The 22621-nt window shown below is 31.4% G+C and overlaps 1 protein-coding gene across 2 annotated transcripts in view; it reads right to left on the bottom strand.

Annotated features, from left to right (window-relative positions):
* Positions 1 to 369: 369 nt before the first annotated feature.
* Positions 370 to 22621, bottom strand: part of boi (brother of ihog) — a 40981-nt gene continuing 18729 nt past the window's right edge. Inside the window, exons 4-15 of one of the 2 annotated variants that reach the window (XM_088237999.1) lie at positions 20990 to 21163; positions 19804 to 19987; positions 19459 to 19690; positions 17622 to 17752; positions 17063 to 17171; positions 15692 to 15822; positions 14091 to 14191; positions 12165 to 12327; positions 10831 to 11065; positions 9456 to 9638; positions 8972 to 9098; positions 370 to 7842 (exon numbers count right to left, since the gene is read on the bottom strand). In XM_088237999.1, the coding sequence (XP_088094125.1) occupies positions 7830 to 7842; positions 8972 to 9098; positions 9456 to 9638; positions 10831 to 11065; positions 12165 to 12327; positions 14091 to 14191; positions 15692 to 15822; positions 17063 to 17171; positions 17622 to 17752; positions 19459 to 19690; positions 19804 to 19987; positions 20990 to 21163 (1783 nt within the window). In that variant the 3' untranslated portion in view covers positions 370 to 7829. The remainder of the gene's footprint in view (positions 7843 to 8971; positions 9099 to 9455; positions 9639 to 10830; positions 11066 to 12164; positions 12328 to 14090; positions 14192 to 15691; positions 15823 to 17062; positions 17172 to 17621; positions 17753 to 19458; positions 19691 to 19803; positions 19988 to 20989; positions 21164 to 22621) is intronic. The other variant, XM_088237998.1, reaches the window with a different exon arrangement.

The following is a 22621-nucleotide window of genomic DNA, read 5'->3' as shown; positions in this document are numbered from 1 at the left end:
AATTAAATTATTTCACCTACATACTAAACAACAGATGAAAGAATTGAAGGAATATAGATGTTCAAATATAGGCAGAATGGTGAATGTTACTGTGTGTAAAGAGGCCACTTAAATCAGCCATTGACAGGTCATAAGCCCTGTAGATGCCTAGACTTCTATATTACCTTATCTTAAATGTTCTTCATCTCTGTTGTAATATGTTAATATAAACAGCTCCCCAGGGAGTTGAATCCAGTCCTTGTCTACAAAAATTTGGACAAACTCAAAATATTGTTGATTTAAGTAACTGTTATATTGAAGTGATTTAGTTTATAATAAATTCTAGAATTAATATGTTAGTTATAAGTTTACAACAAATAAAAAACGCAATTATTTATTAGGAGATTTATTGCAATCATTGCCTTTCACGGGCAAACATAAAACAGGTTGTACACATTATTCATCATTAATATATTTATAGAAATCTTAGTTTGTATTACTATGGGAATTTCCTACATGAGTTTGTCTTTTAATCCAACTTTATCTAATAAACACAGCCTACAAATTGTTTTTCTGAACATTTTTCCCTAAAATAATTTAATTACTTATTCGATATACATAATTCAATACATGTTTTATAAATAAATATTGTTTATTCTGTAAATTCGGGGGAAATTATTATCATTTATATTGAAAAATACAATTGATAAAAAATTATATTTCCATTTATTTTGTCTTGTACAGTAAAATAAAATTAGCATCGACAGAGACCAAAAAAATGTACTGAAAGGGCAAAGCAGTTTGCCACGTACAAGAATAAATATCTATCGAATAGTCGATAAATTATGAGATGTATTTGAAAATTGAGCAAAATTTACTTTATATTTATTTTGCTACAGATATGCCTAAAATTAAAAACATTAAGAGAATTTTAGTCTTTAATTTTCAAAATAAAAAATCTGATTTTTAAAACAACTCAATAAATAATGCTACATTTTTAGAATTCACAATTTTTTACAATCAAAACAAAATTTTATAAAAATTATTGATACGCAATACGTAAATACAAAAAAAAACATAATGACATAAAACAAAATACAAAACACATCAATTAATTCAACCGCCATTGGGGTTACAAGATTTAGAAATCTTAAAATATATTTATTATATCAAATAAATTAAATGCTTAGTGATGTGAAAAAATTGAGCAGATTAAGCTTACAAATAGACTGATTTTTCTACTTGGAAATATAAAGCAAATACCTCCATAGTTCGCACCACTGCAATTTGTTTTAATATTGAGAATGAGCTGCGAATAGCGAAGTGAATGAGCGAGACTTGAACACATTATCTGCTGGTAGTTTGGACAACTTAAAGCTAAGAGTAGGCAAGAATACATGAAAACAATAGTTGACACAACTTTATTTAATAATATTATGCAAGGGTCTCGTCAGTAAAGATGCAAAAATAAATTGGTTCAAATGCGAATGAAGCCAAAATAATTATTGATCAAGGGTATCCACATCACTAAAATTTGAAATATAACTTGAGGTAAAAACAACAGATTTTGGTAAAAACATCTAAATTGCTTTGATAAGTTGTTTTATTAGACCAAAGGGGCAGGCACCTGGTAAATCGTTTACAAGATATATTTAACTTACGTACTGTTTTTCAAGTTTCTGGGAGATAAGAACTTCGGGTAAGTATTTTTATTTTAGTAACATACGACATGTAACTACAACTAGTTTATAAAACAGTTAATTTTTATGTCAGAAAGTTTGTTATTGGACTAAAATTGAGGTTAAGTAAAATTGAATTTATTAATTAAAAGGTGAGAAAGAACACATATTGAGTACAACATAATGGAAAATACAATGATTTCTAAACCAAGGAATTTTATTGATATTTTTATCAAAATCATTAAGTATGGCGTTTTATCAAAAATATCTACAAAAAACATCAACATTTATTTAAAAAATGGATTTTAAATCTTACGGAAATGTTTTGCGTTTCATTAACAAAACATCAATTTAATAAACATGCACACACACTGTGTGAACTTTTTTTTTATGTGACAAATTATGAAAAAAAAACATTGCAATTTTATATGGTAAGGTCAGCATTATAAATTATGTATTGTCTGGATATTTCGGTAAATACCCTTGATAAATCATGTTTTATTTTAAATACATGGGGGGCGGGGTATGTTAATAACAAATAGGCATATTTAAATCTCTTTATCATTTCGCATTTCTTTCTGAGTGAACTGCAATATGGCACATTAAAATCCCTAGATATTTGGATAAATTGACCATGTTCATGATTTTCAATAGTTTACTTAAATCATCATTTTAGTCATCCCAAATATACCTTTAGTTAGGCTAACAGTAAAATTAGCCTTCTCCATGATAATGTGTTAATCAAATCGCTTATTTAGGTCATGTATATTTATCGACTGTATTTAGGACAAAGGCTTCAAAACACAATTTTTACCAAAGTTGTTTTATTAATTTTTATGTGTTTTTAACTGATTAGATGAGTCTTATACACATTTTGACATAAGGAATCCGCCAATAAGTGCTTGTGATTTAAATGCTTTAGCTAGAATATGTATAAAACCTACGTAATTGGCTGAAAACACATTAAAAATAATTAAACTGTTTTTCCCATAGTGAGAAAGTTCAGTGGTTGTTTTTTTTTTTTTTTAATTATCGTATTATCAGCGCTATAACTTTTTAAAGTTTTGTATTTCTGAAATAATTCTGCGTTTAACGTCAGAGGTTCTCTTCAGCTTATTCTCGATTAGTTCTGCACATTGGTCCATTGATGGCAAGCAAACCGGAAATCTTCTATAACTCTCTTATTATTGGTTGATTTATATGAACCAGTGACTTTCAAAGTAGTTTGTTTTTTTCAAAATATTTATTATTATTTTTTCATACATTTTCAGGAAACTTTGCCATACAATTGAATGCTCCAATTTTTACCTTTAGAAAACATTTATCGTAGGACTGAAGTTTCTCATTGTGGTTTGAAGCCTTTGTTCTGAACACAGTCTATATGCATATAAATATTATTATAGTTATTAAAACGGACAATGTCAGTTTGTCAAATAATATGTATAATACATTTTCAGTTCATTTCATATCCTACTTATAATTAATATTATATTTAAATTATGTACAAATTAAAATACTCCATTATATTATTATTGATGCCAGATTTTACTTTCACATAAACAATGTTAGTTTTGTGGATGGAAAAAACAAGTTTTTTAAACCAACTTTTATTTTTGCCATTTTTTTTATTTGCTAATGTAAAAAAAAACTATTACATAATATTTACTATAAATAAAAATTAGTATCTTACATATTTGTACATTATAAATTAATTTGCAAAAAAAAATGGCAAGTTAAGGCTCGTTTCAAAGTTAGCTGATTAAGTGTTTTTAACTAAAGTAACATTAGCTTTTGTTAGTAAAAATTGGACAGAACAAGAACAGATTTATTACAAATACAATTAACCAAATTTGAGACTCATTTCTTTAAATGGCATCTTAATACTTTATATAAAAATTCATAGATCAATACTTCCATAGATATAAACTTGTGTTGAGAATATATTGTTATTTTTTATACTAGAGAAAGTCTAATTTTTACTTTGAGCACTGAATTGAATTACAATTATTCATTTATACCACAAAGCGAGTGTCTTACAACTTTTCTGTCAGGTTTCAACATAACACAATCAAATAAATACTTACACTCATAAAATCATCCCACAATCAAGATAATACCTATAGGTACTATTGTATCCACAATAAACAAAATAATCTATTTAATATTACTTTACATTTTTTTATTATAGCTTCAAATTATATGGAACAGAAAACAACAAGAAACTTAACATTTTTACTCATATTATTTGCATATATACCGGAACCTATTTTTAGATGGTTTTGAAATAACACGGTAAAAAAATTAATTAAAAAAAACAATAAATCAGATATCGTAACAGTGGCACATGCAATTGGTCGCGTAGGTTTAATAAAGATTACGATTGAACACGTCGCTGATAAAAGTTTGGATAAAAATATTTCGAAGACTCTGGATATCTCGAGCGTAAATGGGTACATCTATTGTCTGATGAATATGAATGAATAATGAATAAGTGAATAGTGAATAGTTTTTGTTAAGATTTTTGGAAGTATTTTAAAGTTATGTTTTATTTTAAAAAAAAATTAAGGTTCAATAAATAGTAAACGATTCCTTTTCATAAAAATCCCTAATTGATTTTTATACAAGGAAACCTATCCACCTGTTCATTTTTCAACTAACTTTTTTTACAGGGTTCTACATGAAACATATCCACCATAAAAGGAGGTCCAGTGTATATCAATGAGTATGAACATTCATTAATATTCTGTGAAAGATTCTGTACCATATAATAAGGGTTTAAGATTTAATTCCATGTAAAAAGTTTATACATGAGGTTAGCATAAAAATATTAAGTACATAAGGAGGTCCATAAACTTAGAGTTCATGTAAATAATTAATAAATTTGCAATCACTTTGCAAAATAAATTTACACCAAGGATGTTAAAATCAAAGAGATTTGGTGTAAAAAAATTACGTATATTGAAGCCAGAACAATAAAAAAAGATGGTGTGTAAACCAAGATGGTCTATTCATGTTTTTTTTTTACCTATCATTTTCAAATAAGCAAAAACTTGGAATGGTGACAAATTATTAATTTTCAACAAAGGTTTAAAATATGCCATTTTGAATTACCTGAAAACGCAACATCGCGCGCCCTATGGGAAAAATGGCACGTATTACGGTACAGTGCCCGACTTGTATGGAATATTTGTTAGCACTCGGATGGCACGACATATGGCATCAAACTGACGTGACACCAACTGCGATGGCTGGCAAATGGCTTTTGTATGTGCTCATTTTTAAACCAGAACATTATAAAATAAGACTCTTTTTTAAACATTGATAGATATATCATTAGAATTTTTATAAGTTTTTCCTGATTTGTCACTTGAAGCGTAAAATTATGTTCTTTAAGAGGCAAATGTCACCAAGGTAACTTAGTAAGAAAAAAGTTGCGTAAATCCTAATTATTTGTTTTTCAATGTGTGACTTTATATTATTATATATTAAAACATAAAAAAATATTCCTTTTAAAAAAAAATAAAAATTATTATAATAATTATTAGTAATATTTCCTTCCTTTCACCTAACTTTTATAGCCTGCATTGTCCAGATTAAAACAAGCGAAAGTCACTTAACTCCATTTTTGCCACCTTGCATCATTAAAAACCTTACAGATATTTTTTAATGCATCAGAAGGAAAAAGCTGCCAATGGAATTTATTAAAAAAACATGAATAAATTATGGTGTGTACATGAAACCCCCAAAACACACAAAAACCTGATTTTCGCTTGGTCTCCAAACTATCAAATTGCGATATCTCAAAATTATGCTTTTTGGGTAAGTCTCTTCGGCCTGAACGGTGACAATATTGAGATAGAAATGTATTTTTCACTGTCTATTTTTTAGTCGATCATATTAAAAGTTTTACTTTTGAATAGTCACATATATGTATAATATTTTAGTACCATATCTCCTCGGTTTCACATCCTTAATTTATACGTACACATTATGGGTCAGTCCAAGAATAACCTCGCAGTCAAAATGAAAGTAATTTCATAGAAAAAGTAATGATGTTCATGGCATTGATGAATGAGGTGCTAATAGTAGATATTATTTAAAGGACGGATTGATTAAACAATCCTTATTAGAGGTATCAGGCACAACAGGTGAGCTTGAGAAATTTTTAGGGCACACATTTTAATTACTATCCAATATTGCTACATATTTTGTAATGAAAACCATTGACTATGGAAATTTAAAAAGTTGAAAGTTTTTTATTTAGATATTTTTTTAACAGATGTTACCGACACAACAGTGATATATTTTTGAATAAATTATAATATACATACATCTAAATGATAATGTGTGATTTTCTTTAAATTACATACATTACGATAAATTGTAACAGTTTCTCAAAATGCATAGCCCTTTATGAATGTATGTATTTACAACTCAAATTAGGTACCTTCACATTGCTATACATACTATTAATACCTTAAATAAAACATTACAATCATAATTAAGTCAATTTCGTAAAACAATTGTCTGAAAAACAGTCTCTTATTAAAATATAAATAATAAATTTAGAGTTACCTACTTAAATTATCTATCTAACGCTAAATGCAATTTTATCCATATATTACAGTATAGGATCAAGTTTGTTAGAGGATATAAGTACACAAAACATATGTTTAATATAATTAAAATGAAAACACCTAGTTTTTAATAACTTATTATTTATTTGATTACCGACAGGTTTACTCTCTTATCGAGGTATAATTTAGAAATGAATCCCCTCACCCATCACTCCATACCTCTATAAACACAAAATAAAACTTAACATATCGACTTGATTTATAACCTCCATATGATTTAGATTGACATTGATAAATTTATAAAATATTCATTTCTATATTATACCTAGACAAAGAAGTACGCAGTAGCTCAGAAACCAGTCAGAAATTAAATAAATGATAAGTAGTTACAAGCAAAGTATTTTTTAACAATTTTAATGAAATAATAAATAACCACGAAGTTAGTGCTTCAAATATAAATTTAATATTTTTAATATTTTGTTAATTCGGGACATCATATCATAATGTATGTACACTAAAAAATTTAAAAATTAGTTTTTCTTGATTCGACACAAATCTGTAGAAATTGCTAAGTATCACATCTTGATCATTCCACTCTTTAGGAACTCAAAATAAATTACTATACAGGCACAAGAGTTACATTTAATTATTCAGTCCATCACATAATATTTAAATGTATCGATGGTCCAACAAAAAAAGCTGGTTATATTATTTTGCCTACTATAATTTGACACAGATGTGTCTGGTGACAATTTGATGGAAGCGACGTTAACTATCTTGACTTATTGTTATGGAAATTAAATAGGAAAGGCCTGAAAAACTTTGAGATCATCATTATTCCATTTCCGCACTCAGTCTTGTGTTTGATTCCCGGGATGGTTGACATGAAATATTAATTTGAATATAGTGTTTTTACAATGGAATATTTCGTAGTCCATAGAAGTGTAAGACTGATCACCTTACCTTTATGTAATAAAAATGATACAAGATACATCACGGTTAGTGTACCGATGCAGCGCCCTATGCACCATTAGGTGCAGATAGGGGAGCGATGATGTAAATACCAATTTTCATTTAGAATTTTTTTACCTCCCCGGAAAGGTAAAAAATCAGTAATGTTCTAGAACTTACACTTTGTCTCTCACAGCTTTTAAAATTTCTGCCAATGAAATTATATGAATTTATTAAAGAAATAAATGACGAGCTTTACTTAAATTCACACATTTGATATAACCAGTGACAAGTTTCATTGCTTTCGCGACATCCTCAAGACCGGTGAAGTCACTCGTAGTTTGCTTCTATAACCAATTACAATGAACTTCCACCAAGAATTTTCTTGGTTGTAATATGGAATTAAGTGAATTGTAAGTCTCCTAGCTAATTAAGTTTTTGTAAACTAACCATTGTATTTTTTTGGACCATCAATAAGTCATTTGAAGTCAAACATAGTTTTCTCTCGTGGGAACTGAATCCAAGGGATTTTGTTTCCGGAGTTCTTCTCTACAGGAATTAGCGACTACCATTTCAGCGGATGAACGCGGTGATCGTGATGAGCAGTTGTTGTTCTGGGCGGAGATATACGACATCTCCATGTCTACATTTTCACCCTGCACACAGAAAAAAACCATAATGGATAACGATACAGTGCCATTTTCGTAATAATATCACACCACAAGGGCGCTAAGTGATTCAATTAATATTTAATAATATAATGGAAAGTAAAACAATTCATTTTGTCATCACATACTGCTGATTTATTCAAATAATTAAGAGAACAGGTGGGTTTTAAGTTTTTTCTAAGTTTTAAGTTTAAGGGAAAAGATTAGCAAATGCAGGTTCAGCTAATTTAGTGCGGTGGTTTCCTAACAGGTAAAACTTTTTCTATCACAATAGATGTAGCTGATATAAGCGTAAGATGTCTGTCAGCTACCGGAATGCATAGTTCTCATATATATTTCGTAAAGACTTATTCATAAACCAACAGCATTTGTATTTCAACCTGGAAGAGTTTGATTTCTAATGTGGAAAACATGGCCAGTGTGTAGCCAGTGATATGAATGAACTTAGAAATTCCAGAAATAAGTCTCGCTGTGGCGTTTAATACAGACTGCAGGGGAAATATCAATGTCATTCTGGTGTTATATATTTGTAAAATAACAAACTTTGCTACCGGTTTTACTAAGAAAAATTTTATATTTAAAATCTATCACCATAATTTGAATCAGCCTTAATTCATTTATGATTTTATTAATTTTTTACCTAGATCATGCAGTGTTGTTTGAAAGCATTATTGATCTACAGTTGGATTTTGATTATTTAAATAAATTAGGAATATATCAAAACAGTGTCATGAGAATGGCACTGTAAAAAGTAAACAAATAAAACAAAAAAAGAATCATAAAAAGTAAAAATGCCTTAGTTTTATTATTGAAATAAAAAAGGGTGTGAAATTTAAATCTATAAATTTTGAATAACTAGTTCTAAAAACCAGTTTCATTGGTTATTCGAAATTTGTGGATTGAAGTATCACTCATCTTTTATTTCTATAATAAATTACAATGAGCTGCCACCAAGAATTTTCACTAACAAAATTGAAATAGTTTTTAATAAAAATTATTTTTATTAAAGTCCTTAAATAATTTTGCGTGTTTTGTTGAATTGTAATGTGAGTAATTAGTGAAAAATCAAAGTATGCGTTGTGAAGGTGCGAAAAATAGCAAAGCCAGGGAGACGGACCTCACCTCGGGGAGCAGGGGGTTGGCCGTTATTGTGATGGGGGGCTTTGGGGGCGCAGAGGGGGGCAGGAACCCATTAGCCAGCTCACCCCCGGCACCGGCTTCGCCCTGCTTCACGGGGGCCTCACCTGAAGGTGCAACAAAGAAGAAAATTTAAAAAATACTACTACTACCATCACATCATTTAGCCGTAGGGGCAGGCAAAGAATGACACACATTCCTAGCTTCTTCCATATTCATACGTCTTTTCATACATGCCCTTCAGTTGTGTCTGCTTTTGACATGACCAGACTTGAGATTTCGGTTTATCTGATCATGCCACTTCTTCTTGGTCACCCTCGTCCTACCATTCATTCTCGCCATATAAACATATCTGTTTTACCATGCTTCGAAACCCTTAATTCTACATAAAATATGCAATAATTTAATATTCGTATTAGTAGAAATTAACATATTTTTATAAGTAAATAGTGAAATAAACTAACCTTTTCTCTTCCTATACATAATGAATGCAGAAACAATGGTTCCCAACATGAGCAGAGCTCCCAGAGCACTGCCTGCTATAAGGTACACCTGAATACCTCCATCAGAATTATTCCCGTTCACAGAACCAGATGAACCCACGTGAGATGTTCCCACCTCCGGAACTTTCTCAATCACAGGAGCTTCTAGAAAACAAGTACAAACAAGGAAATAAGTAGAGTTTGTATTATTTTAGGACTAGAATTTGATTAGTGTTTTAGTGCTCTATGTCATTAATACAATGAAACATCACTTATATGTAAATTCATATTTGAAAAAAAATAAAATCTTAAAAAAATTCAATCCTAATTACACAACTTTTTTATTAGCCATTTTTCTTTATCTAATTTAAAGGTTTTAATCAAAATAACGCTGAAGAAATCATTTTTGGTCCCTTTTTACGACATGCACTATTCAGAATTTAATTTTTGTATTTTTACAAATACAAATCTAATGTTTACGAAGTTTGAATAAACCAAAATCACAAATTTTTTGTATGGATATATATTAAAAACATTTTCTCATTGAAAAATAGTATTTCAGATGTGCTATTCTGAACCACTCTCGCTGCATGAGAAAACAGTTTTACAGTATTTACATACAAAATACACGAGATAATACGGCCGCGAGAGCGTTTGGAATACCAGCCCTGGAGGTATTCATAAAAAATGGCCACGTACAAAAATGTGTTTTTTTTAAGAGTATTTTTTGTACATTTATTTTAGAGCGTCGCCTTTGTTTCAAATGTATCAATATCACTTCTATTTGGACAAAAAATATTTTTATTTTGATTGCTTAATTTTAAATTTGGTCGGGTCCCTCACTCTTTTGCTTCAATATAGAAACTTCAGAAACTAAAAGTCACATTTACTAAATTTTAACAAAAGTGGACATGACCATCTTTGAAGATTAGCTCCTGATTTATTCTAGAAATAAATGATTTAAAACTTATTTTTTTTATCGATTTCCATATTCACAAGAGAAAAAAATTACAATTACAAGCCAGCGCTGGCCACCGCAGTGTGATTGTTTGTTATCAAATTCAAGCAATCCACGCCCGCTAGCAGGAAGATTTTACACTGCCGAGGATTTTGTAAAAATTAGGGTGCTTCTTTGAAGCTTTGTTTTATAGGCTAAAACGTTATTTTGGGCATATATCACAAGATGTTAACAGTATAAAGATCGAAGATTTTTTACGTGCAAGCTTCGCCATCTTCTAGTATGTTTCCACTTAGTTATCGCAGGAGAAACTTCTGCCTCATGTATGAGTCGCCTACGTCCATTGGGTTAAGATATGGAAGATTATGTTGTAGTATATATCAATAGTGGATTTCTTACTCAGTGTCTTCTGCGTAATGATGGCCGAGAAATCGCTTGCGGCTGAGAGTGTGAAGCTCTGAAGCTTGATCTCATAGGGCGAGCCCGGGGCGAGGTGACGCAGCACAAGCGAGCGCGCGCGGCCGCCCTCCACGGCCGCCTTTACATACTCCCCGGCACTGGACGCGGGGCGGTAGTACACGTAGTAACCTTCCACAGGGGTCTCCTTACCCGCAGATACATTGGCTGGTGGAACCTGCAACCAAACACAAGTGAAGATAACTTTTCACATATATAAAAGACAGAATTAATCTGCAGATCGAGGTTATTGTTCCGTATTTTTCGTGCTTTCTGCTGACAGTCTGGATCACATTTCTGCATCATTATCTTTTTATTTTTTATTAATTAAACCTTTCCATTGTCACTGAGGATCAAGCCTTATGCGTAGAGATTGAATTTTAAACCTCAAAAGATGGTGAATGTTACACAATGTCTAATGTGGTCACTTTACACAAAACTTAACACAAAATTCCATATCTTTTCTCATAATAATAAATACGGAAAAAGAACACTAGAGTACAATACACCAAAAATGTATAATATGCTCCCATTAAATATTAAAAATCAAAAAAACTTATCTGACTCAAGAGAAAGACGTCTGCTGAGAATCTGGCTTTTAGAACGTATTTTTTTACATTTAAGTTTTTTTGTGTTTTCTCTTTTATTTGGTCGATTTTTTATTTTCGATGTACATATTTTTCTTTTTTTTAGTAATAAGAGTTTTTATATGTTTATGGAATTTAAGAGATAAGCTTAGTATATATATTAGAACTTAACTATAAGCACCTACCGACTACTGAACTGCATAAAATGCAGTTCGTCAGTAGGACTTGATAATTTATATGTTAATTTTTGTATGCTTTTGATAAATAAATAAAAAAAATATTTTTCTCTCTGTTACAATAAACCTAAAAACAATGTAATATTAAAGAAATATTTACATTTTGGGATAAAATATTTGAGTTGACTACACAAATAACCATTTATCTCTTACCATTATATTTGAGGGCCTAGTTTTCATAAGGGTACATTCATACATTAAATTACATTTAAGGGGGTTGAAAGCAAAAACACCACTCTTCATGATCACTGTTTTTGGGAAACCAGTAGTGAAAAGATTATTCATTTTAAATTCAATTTGCAACTTGCAAAAAATGTGCACATTGAACTTAAAAGAATTAGTCTTTTTGCTACTGGTTTTGTTGGTTTTCCCAAAAACAACGATTGTGGACTGTATCGTTTTTGCTTTTAACCCCCTTATTTACCCTAACAAAGTCATGAATGTAGAGACTAACCTCCCAGTACAGTTTAATCTCTGACGGCGAAACTGCCTCAGCCCTCATGAGTAACGGAGCAGGAATAGTCTTAGCGAGCCCCGTTCCGCGTTTCAGTTGAAACCTGCTAGAATTGGGGCCCAATTTGTTGTCATTATTGCTGTACGCTGCTGCAATTCTGAATCTGAGAAAAGAAAACCAAATTTACTACAAGCATTTTAAATATCTGTGTTATATAGGAAAACTGAACCAACGTTAAGTTACTGCTCATCATGTTTCAGTGTTTGAAAGGATTACCTGAGAATCAAACAAGCTACATGCTAGACAGGTTATTTCTATTTATTGTGTATGCAGACAATTGGTAGAATTCCATATTTAATTTGGTAATTTATCCAAAATAAAACAAGTTCATTGGATTATAATTCTACTTTATTTTTTATAAAATATACAAAGGGTATATTGTGACGCGTTTCGTCTCGTTAGGACATTTTCAAACAAACTAACTTAAATATTTACAAAGTTTCTTTATATACTAAAAATAATTGCTATTTTATGTTCGTGGATTTCTTAATGTTAATTATTAACGTTTAATGTCATGAAACCTGTGTAAAACACCAATGTAGAGTTTCAACAATAATTTTCAAAATAAACCTGTATAAATAAAATCAATATTTTTATAATTATTATATTAATTTTAAAGTCATACCCTTACAAATATTTTTTAATAATGGAAGGTTTTTCCCTAATATAACCAAAATATTCCTCTAATATACTCAGTATACCCTAATTGAATTTTAATTACCCTGCTTATTTTGGGTTGTATAGAAATCCACAAACGTGAAATAGCAATTATTTTTAGCATAAAAGGAAACTTTGTAAATATTCAAGTTAGTTTGTTTGAAAATCTCCTAACAAGACAAAATGCGTCACAATATACCCTTTGTATATTTTATAAAAAATAAAGTAGAATTATAATCCAATAAACTTGTTTTATTTTGGATACATTACCAAATTAAAGTATGTTTTTGTTAAGAAACATTTTATTGAATTTATAAAATACTAGCTTTTACCTGGACTCATGTGGTATTAGGGAGAAATTATTTAGGTAATTAATTAGTTGTGTCGTTTATCAAGTAGAGTTTTTGTTTATCAATAAGAATTTTTCCGATAGAGTGATATGTTTTATCAGGATTGAAAGTAGCTTGGTCTTTCAACTATCGCTGTGAAAGAAATACGATGATCCGTTAATCTATAGTGACGTAGTATCGTTCTGTTCACAAATCCAAAATCCTACTACAAAAGCAAAATGAAAAGCAAACCTAACTAACCATAGACAAAGCAAGTCAATTATAGAAATTTAAAGAATTAATTAAAAAAATATTATTTTTGACATCCCACCTTACTACCTACTCATTTTCAAATATTTTTTTCATTATTCATATATTATATGTATATATTTTCTTTATTGTATTTTTTTTCAATTCGGGATAAAAAAAAGTAAAGTGTTTTACTTCTTACCTCTCCGGCTATCCCTATGCAAAACATTATATCAATCGGTTGCTCAGTTGAGACGTGAAGGAAACACAAACAAACACTATTTTGCATTTATAATTTGCAGAGATTCAGTCTGATTGTATAATATACTCATATAAAGGTCTATTTATTTTTATTTTTGCTGAATTTGCGTGTCTTTGTAAGATTTACAAACCTTAAATGCATCTCTTATTTACTACTTTTCTTCTATACTTCACTGTTTTACTAAAAATCTTTTATTTTTTTTATTAGCTATACATGAGTTTAACCATAATAACTAACTGTGTTTTCTTTCTATTATATCTAACTTTATATTTCACTTTAATTTTATACAAATTGGCTACGGCCGTTAGTTATAATAATAAGTGAATAAATAAATATTATTATGGATTAATAACTAATATTTTAACTTACTTATAAAAGTGTTCCGGTTGTAGGCCAGTCACTTCGTATGAGCGGACGTGTGACGCTATGTCCATATTTGTTGTCTGCCATTGTGATCTGCCTCCATTTCCCTTTAGAATGAATAAATCACACATAAGTACTTTTTAATCAATTAATAAAGTTGTGATTAAGCGGATACTGAACGCCTAATCCAGATTTACACAACACTACCATGGATTTCACATCATTTCACATGTTTTCTAATTAACACTGGCATTTATTAATACGTTGGGCAGATATGCCGGCTATAGCTGTAAAAATCGCGTTTCTCATTTAGGAAATGACGAGTATAGCCTTCAGTCTAAAAGACATTGGCGGTGAAAAGACGACTATAACCTGGGTGGAACTGAAGTAATTATATGGCAGGGTGAGATATTGTGTCCATATAATAAACGGTCAGCAACAAAAGTATCGCAGCATGTTAGTCAAATAAGATTTACTTCAACTCATTAACTATGGTTCAATCAGAAGTTAAATATTCTAAAAGATAAGAAAGTTATGATATGTGTCCATATGAGTGGATCCTAAGAGAAAAAATAAAGTGATATTTGACTATGTATAAAAAATCTAATTATCTACTCGAAAGTTCTATACATTAACATTTTGTCATATTTAGCAGCTTTAGAATGTAAAGGCATTTGAGATTCTAGTTTACAGTTAAAATTATTTAACTTATTTATTTCACATAAACATTATATTTTTTCTCTTTTATATAAACACCTCACTGGGTATAACCCGTGTCGAGGCATTCATTTACATTATTTTTATTTTGTTCCAGTACATGATAAATATAATATAATATAATAAATAACACTGTATGGATATAAACATAAAACATAAATAGCAGACATGCAACAATAATTCAGAGTTCAAATAGACTACTGTTTTGGTGGGGTGACCATCTCAAGGCAGTTTTCAGGATTCAAATCCAGAAGCCATTTTTTAACAAATAAATTAAATTTCTGTTTATTTGTATTCAATTTTAAATCAAGAGGTAGAGTGTTGTAAATTTTGGGAGCAAGGCACATGTGACTCCTCTGATCATATAATTTATAATTGATGATAAATTTAATGAGGAATTTCAGTGGTTTTTTCATTTTTTCTTGTTTGTTAGTAGACTACTAAACTAAGCAAAAAAAAATTTTTAATTTATGCATCGTAGTATCAGCGCTGTGATTTTTTTGTATTTTTAAAATTACTCCGTATGTGACATCAGAGGTTCTCTTCCGCTTATTCTTGGTAAGTTCTGCTGATCGGTCCGTGGTAAATAAATCGGATATCTCACACAGCTCTCTTATCATTGGTTGATTCATATGAACTAATGACGTCGTTCAAAGTAGTTATTTTTTATTAAAATATTTATTTTTATAATTTTCGTACATTTTAAAGAAACTTTGCCGTATAATTTAATGCTCTAATTTTTACTAATTAAGGTAAAAATTTAATTTCTTGTGAAAACATTTTTTATATCTAATTTCCAGTAGGACTGAAGTTCCTCATTCACAGATAGGAAGCTAGATTGCAAAATGTTTTACAGTAACAGTGATAGAATAAATAGCAGTATAGTTTACCTGATGGAGGTCTCTGTATTGTACTTTGAAGAACTCAATAGGTAGGCCATTATTGTGTGGTACTGACCATCGCACCATCACACTTTCATCTGTTAGGCGAGTTATGTTGGGACGCGATGGAGGAATCATAACTAAAATAAATAACAATATGTATATAACAAGAACAACAAGAAAATTTATTAACTATACATAACAATCTATAGTAACTCGAATGACTTAATGAACCGCTAACACATATTTATTCCCCATCACTGTAATAACTCCATTGTAATAACTTTACCTTTTAATTTTTAATACTTTACTTTTCAGACTCCTAAATGACAGTCATTTGCATCAGCATTAGGATAATCGAAAACTTGAGCCACAACAGTATATTTCTGCATTTAAACTCATTCAAATAACATTATATGCACTCTTGTATTTACTCTGTAATACTTTAAAGATCCTTCAAAGAAAAATAATTAAATTAAATTGAATAATTTTTAATTCTCTATTCTTACTGTTTTTGTATACATTTGAATTAGTAAATACAGTGAAACTCCGAAATTACGTCCACGCAATTTGCGTTTTGCAGCGATTTATGTATAATTTTTAAAGTTCCATTGAATTTTGAATTTTTTAGTTTATTAAAAACCCAGTTTTACGTTTTTTTCCCGCAATTAACGTCGGAAAAAATTGCAATCCGCACTGAAAACTGACAGCTCGACAGTCTGAAGTAATTTTCTATCATTATATCAACTTTTTTTTTTTTTTTTTTTAATGTAATTTTAAAGACAGTTTAACATGTTTTGCGAACTTTTATTGCCGCCATTTTCGTGTTTTTGACAACTCAAGAATCTGAAGTTAGTCTCTAATCATTATACCAACTTGTTGGTCGGAAAAATTGCAATCCCCACTGGAAACTGACAGCACAAGAGTCTGAAGTTAGTCTCCATCATTATGCCAACTTGTTGGTAAGTTAAATCGATCATCGAAATTATTGCCGCCATTTTCGTAGTTTTTTATTTATTGTAATTTAACAGTTTGTGTTTTACGAACATTTATTGACGCCACTTTCGTGTTTTAGTTGTAATTTAAAGGAGGTTTATTGTTTTTTACAAACATTTATTTTTTATGAATAGGATATTCAAAAAGTTCCAATTTTGCTGTATACGAAAGCAGTGAAACCAGTCATTAGTTATTCCAAATTGATCGACTTTTATTTCTATAATAAATTACAATGACCTTCCACCAGTAATTTTCAAACATAAATATTTTTTATAAAATAATTATGTTAGCTGAATTTTTCCTATTCTTTTTTCTGCCAATGATGTACATAAATAATAATAAATACGGTTTACAATTTCTTCATATACTTCATGTTTAAAATACCTGTTCCTTTGTGATGGCCCTTAGGCCGGGAGTGCTTCCTGCCATTGGGACCATTATTTCCCGTTCTGGGAGATCCAAGCTCACCGAGACCTGGTTCGTTTCCTCCCACCTGTAAAAATATTTTATTTTATTTACCAAATGCAGAATATCTGTATATTTTTTATTATATTAAGGCAAGAATGTCTGAGGTGCCACAAGGACTGACATATTGCAGGGTAAAACAGCCTTTAAATAAATAATGTGTCAGCCTTGCAAGAAATTAAACCCAAGGTCTCAATCATAGCAGAAAAAATGCTGAACACTAAACTACAGAAAAAAAATACGGCGACTATATAAATATTTAAGAGGACTGTACAGTGTTCAATTTTTTTTTTACATATTTCACACATCATTGGCAGTTTATTGGTTTATTTATTTAATTTCATAAAACCAACACAGTCATATTTATAAACAATAAATACAGAATAACAAAAAAATAACAAGACCAATTACGGGTTTCACATAAGAACAAAAATACAAAAAACAAAACATACAGTTCGCTAGGAGTTAATGGACTCACCTGTAAAACATGTTGTCTAGGAACAACTCTCAGTAAGCTAACAGTAGTATCACTTCCTAGAATATTGGTGGCGAAACACTGCACCACACCAGCATGGCGCTTCTCGACAGGGTTGATCTCCAGCTCAGAATCTAAACAAAGTTAAAAATAAATTTATCATAAATGTAAAATAATGTTTATTATTACTATTCCCTGTGCGAATATGGGTTTGAACCGTCAGTAGGGTCGCAGAAAGTCACTTCTTGCTGGAGGGTCAAATTCTATAAAATACTGCGAACGCCCAGTTGCATTCCACCGGCAACACTACTGACAAGTCAACTCGTTAGCATCCACGTCGCAAACCCCGGGCAATGGGATCACACTCATAACGGTGTGATCACTGCGGATAATGAAAATGAATGGTTAGTTTCCGGTGCCTCCAAACCAGAAGGAAGGTAACCCAACAGAAAAATTCACCAGAGAAGGCAACGGGAAACCACTCAGTCATCTTTTCCTAGGAATCACTATAGCGAGTACATCCAGTAAGCGGTTGTCCTGGCTACGGAGTAGCGCAGGACCGAGTTTCTTTCGCTGTAGTGATCGCCAACTTCGAGGGAACCTAATAAGGCATCGCAAGAAGAATTCTTTGTGGCCGGGCGGATTAAGAATACAGTTCTGTGTATGAAATAGAACCAGAATCATAATTGAGTACTTTCAACTCAATGGCTACTCTCAGGAAAAAATCCTGAAATGGGAAATCGAGTGGAGAAATGTCCAACTCATAGTGTAGTGGTTGGCGTGTTAGCCCTCCATGCTCGAAGTTTTGGGTTTGATTCCTAGGAGGTCAACAAAGAAATATTTGTTTGTGAGGTAATTTAACACACCTTAAAATTTCACAGTCCCTGGACTGATTCCTGAAGTAATCACATGTAACACATGATTGATATATACTGCATGCAATGCCTTTTGCACCATTATGTGTGGATCCGGGTTCGATCAAGATGATGAGTTTTACACTTTAAGTACCAGCTAGGAACTATAAAATATTTTAGTATAAAATCAAATTTTTAATAAATATTTTATTTCTATCATGTCGAAAATTGAAGACCTTTTGCATCGTAGACAAACATGCTGACCTATTGACCACGCGGCGAACTATTTTTCATTCCGTCCGAACATAGGAAAATTTTATGACAGGTCTCAATTATGGGCCCCAGACATTTGAAGCAGAGGTGACATCCCTATGCCAGGCATTTTCTGCCATTTTTTAAATTTAAAGATATATCTTTCTACATGTCAGTAAAACACAAAACTTTTATCCCAAATCAATTTTAAATATTCAAGAATCGCATTTGTCACAGTAAACCTTTACACAGTTGTTTCAGTAGTCAAGATAAGATAAATAAAAAACATCATTAAATTTATGCTAGTCGCCCACTATCAGAAACTAATACATTTGTCTTAGCCGGATTATTATTTTACCCGCAATACATATTGACTAGTCAAATACCAAAATGGCTCCGTATTGAAAAAGAGCCAATCCTTGTGCTTATGTGTGTGCATAAAACCGGATGGGGATTTATTTTAGTAATTTCACGAATCACAAGTACTGATTTATATGATGATATTTGGAGATAAAAACAATGAGTTACGATGGATAACCAATACATTTAAGTTAAAAATAGACCAAATTAATTTCTGGTGATTAAAATTAAAAGTGTAAATGTGGTTTAAAGTCAAATGCATCTTAACATGCTCATTGCTTGCATGGTCTTACATGGGCTTGCATGTTAACATGCTCATTGCTTGCATGGTCTTACATGGGCTTGCATGTTAACACGATCGGGTTAATACTTACCAAATATTTTGACATTGGAGTCTTCGGCAACGTCTTCTCCATTGATCATCCAACTGAGCGCCGGTGCAGGAAGGCCCTGAGCCTTACCACAGGACAGGCGAGCGGTGCCGCCTTCGGCCGCTGTGACGTCTCCCTCTCCCACCCCGACCAGGATGACCGGAGCAAGGACCCGGAGACGAACAGACCGCTCTGCTCGCCCCGCTATGTTGTCTGCTTCGCAGGTGTATACACCCTGGAATAAGGGAAATTCATTACATCAAGAACAGAGATTAACCAATAAAAATATTATTATTATTATTATAAACATCTCCACTAAAACTTTAAGAATACAAAGCATTATCTTACTTCGTCCTCTGGTTGAACATCGGTAATATGAAGCAACAGTCCTTTCGGCGCTGCTCTGGGTGGCAGGGGGGCCCCTCGACGACCCCAGGACAAGCGGGGTGCAGGTCTACCTAGAGCTCCACAGGTCAATACCACACCTGTTCCCACTAAGGCTTCCACCTCTTCAGCCATGTCTTCTACAAACCTAAAAAAGGTACGAAAAATTAACATCATAATATTGTATTGGAAGATTAAAACCAACTTTATCGGAAGAACGGAGAAAAAGAGGAAACTTAAAAAGGGATACGAACCAAATGGTCAAAGGATGTATCAATGCAATTCAAAACCCATTTGTGTAATCATTACTAGAAGCTCTATCCTTACCAATTTCAAATAATCATCATCATCATCATTCCCTTTCCGCACCGCTTTTAAATTTGGGTTCTTATGATTTACCCAAATATTAAATTTTTTTAAACCATTCTCAAGAAAATAGAAATTCAAATTCAATTTTATTTATTCATATATATGTACATTACAAAATGGAATATCTTAATTCATACATATAGAAATAATTAAAATAATAAGGTAAAATTATGAATATATAAAAATAACACATAAGTATACATAATATCCAGAGAATAATATGTTAAAAAAGTAAGAGAATCTTGTAACGAAAAACTCCCCCAGAGACGTGAAAAATGTCCAAAGTAATATTGTTCAACATAGAGATAGCCCTTTCAACAGGCATAACCATTGCAGGTTGGTCCTGTTTATTGGAATGTGAAACAGTCTATGCTGACGCTGTCTAAGGTAACTATCCGGAGCATAAAAGCTAATGCTCTGCATAATTTCAAATTGAAATTAAGTTGTGGTAGAGAGCAGGGTTCGAACATCGGACCACTGATCTGTGAGTCCGCGGCACTAGCCACGAGACCACAACACGGTTCAATGCTTGATGTCTCAAATTTGATTCTTGCAAAAATTGGCATGAATAATTTCTTCATATATATTACAAATGATCGCTGATATACTGGATTTGGTGTATCAATGCAGTGGTCTATGAATCATCAGGTGCGGATAAGGGTAAATTGATAACGATTTTGTCATAACATTAAAATCAATTCTAGTTCCGATTTTCACCACAATCTATTCTTTTTTTGACAATTCGAATTCATAGAAAAATACCATCGCAAAGTTGACTTACGTAGGTGGCTTCGGAGAACCCTCTTGTGCATCCACTATTATCTTGTGGTGGTAAAATAGAGTTTGTCCGCTGAGGTTGTTGATAGCCTGACAGGTGTAAACATTCTGACCACGAGCACTTACTACAGCGCCATCTGCCCCTCCGGACACTGGTACATGCTTGCCGCCTTGTATCCTGAAAATTAAGTTCAAAAGTCAATCACAGCGCCGGTTCTAATGGGATCTAGCGCCCGGTCACTTGTGCCAACTGAACCTATTGTAGGGTTGGCCCTGTGAGACAAGATGTTTTTTTTTTACAAATAATGAAGTTGATTGAAAAACTAATTAACATAAAATAGACAACAACGGATGATGACAAAAAGCCTGTGTATAAAATTGGTAAAAGTTAGAAAATGTTGAGAAATTTCTCTACACAAATGATGGTATTTTTATGGTGTCTAAAAAAACATTTAAAATCCAATTTCGGAAGATACTATTCTATTTTAGTAAATAAGCGTCAGTGCCAAACAAGCTCCCGATGTCACTGCGACCCATTTAGATCTATTGTGACGGGTCCCAGTAAATTATTTCTCGCCCCCCAAGCCTAAGTCTTTGAGGGGACTAAAATTGTCATATAATATGTAATTACTTTAGTATGAGTACATAAAGAATTAATTCAGTAAAGGAATTAATTCAGATCTGAAAGGGTAAGGTAGTACTTATTTGAGGGGTTCTTTTCCAAAACGGACTATTTCCAAAGTTGAACTTTTCCGGAATCGATAATTTTTATTATAGACTGTTTGAAGTAACACAAATATAAAAATTTGAAACGTATTTTTAGTTCCTGAAATGTACACCAAAAAACATAAGAAAAAAACTTTTTTTTCGATTTCTCCCAAAACAGAAATAGAAATAGTCAGTTTGGTGTTTTTTTTAAATATAATAAACTACAAATACACAAAAATTTAAATGTATACGTACATATCTTATTTGGACTACATACAATAATTAGGGATGTAACGATTCCGATACTAATACCGATATATCGGCCGATATAACCGGCAGGCCGATATATCGGCATCGTTAATTATATACAACCGATATTAAGAGTTTGAAAAGCTATAATACTTGTCTTATCAACTGAGCTCAGTTGGCTCAGAGCGTTTGTTTACAACTGCAGGTCTCATACAAAATGATTTGCGTAACATATTGTCTGCTAATAATTTGAACAAACTTTGTTTTCTTAACAAAAATCTACCAAAACTTAACTTTAATTACTGAGTTTATCTTTTGTATCGGTTTACTTTACCACTTTGTGTAATTGAATTATAATTACTTTCTTAATTAGCGCTTTGATTGCTTGATAATATTCTTAATTATTCCATACAAATAAATGTTTTCTTCGAATTTTAATTTAACATACTGGTTTACAACCTTCTCAAGGTTCTGTCTCTAATAAATATAAGAAACTTTTAGGCAGAATAAAGACAATTATTCATTATTTATTTGTTTTTTTTTCTCCATTTCTACTAACCCACCGATTATTTACTCTAATGATCGGTATCGGTATCGGTATCGTATCGGAAAAATTATGTATCGTTACATCCCTAACAATAATTAATATCCAACTTCCGATTGTGTTCATTTAATCTAC

The sequence above is a fragment of the Micrasema longulum genome, unplaced genomic scaffold (assembly GCF_059751315.1).
Source record: "Micrasema longulum isolate JH-2025_06_02 unplaced genomic scaffold, ASM5975131v1 h1tg001812l, whole genome shotgun sequence".
NCBI classification, from domain to species: domain Eukaryota; kingdom Metazoa; phylum Arthropoda; class Insecta; order Trichoptera; family Brachycentridae; genus Micrasema; species Micrasema longulum.
Note: the sequence above shows the minus strand (reverse complement) of the source record. Positions and strands in the feature narration are given on the sequence as shown.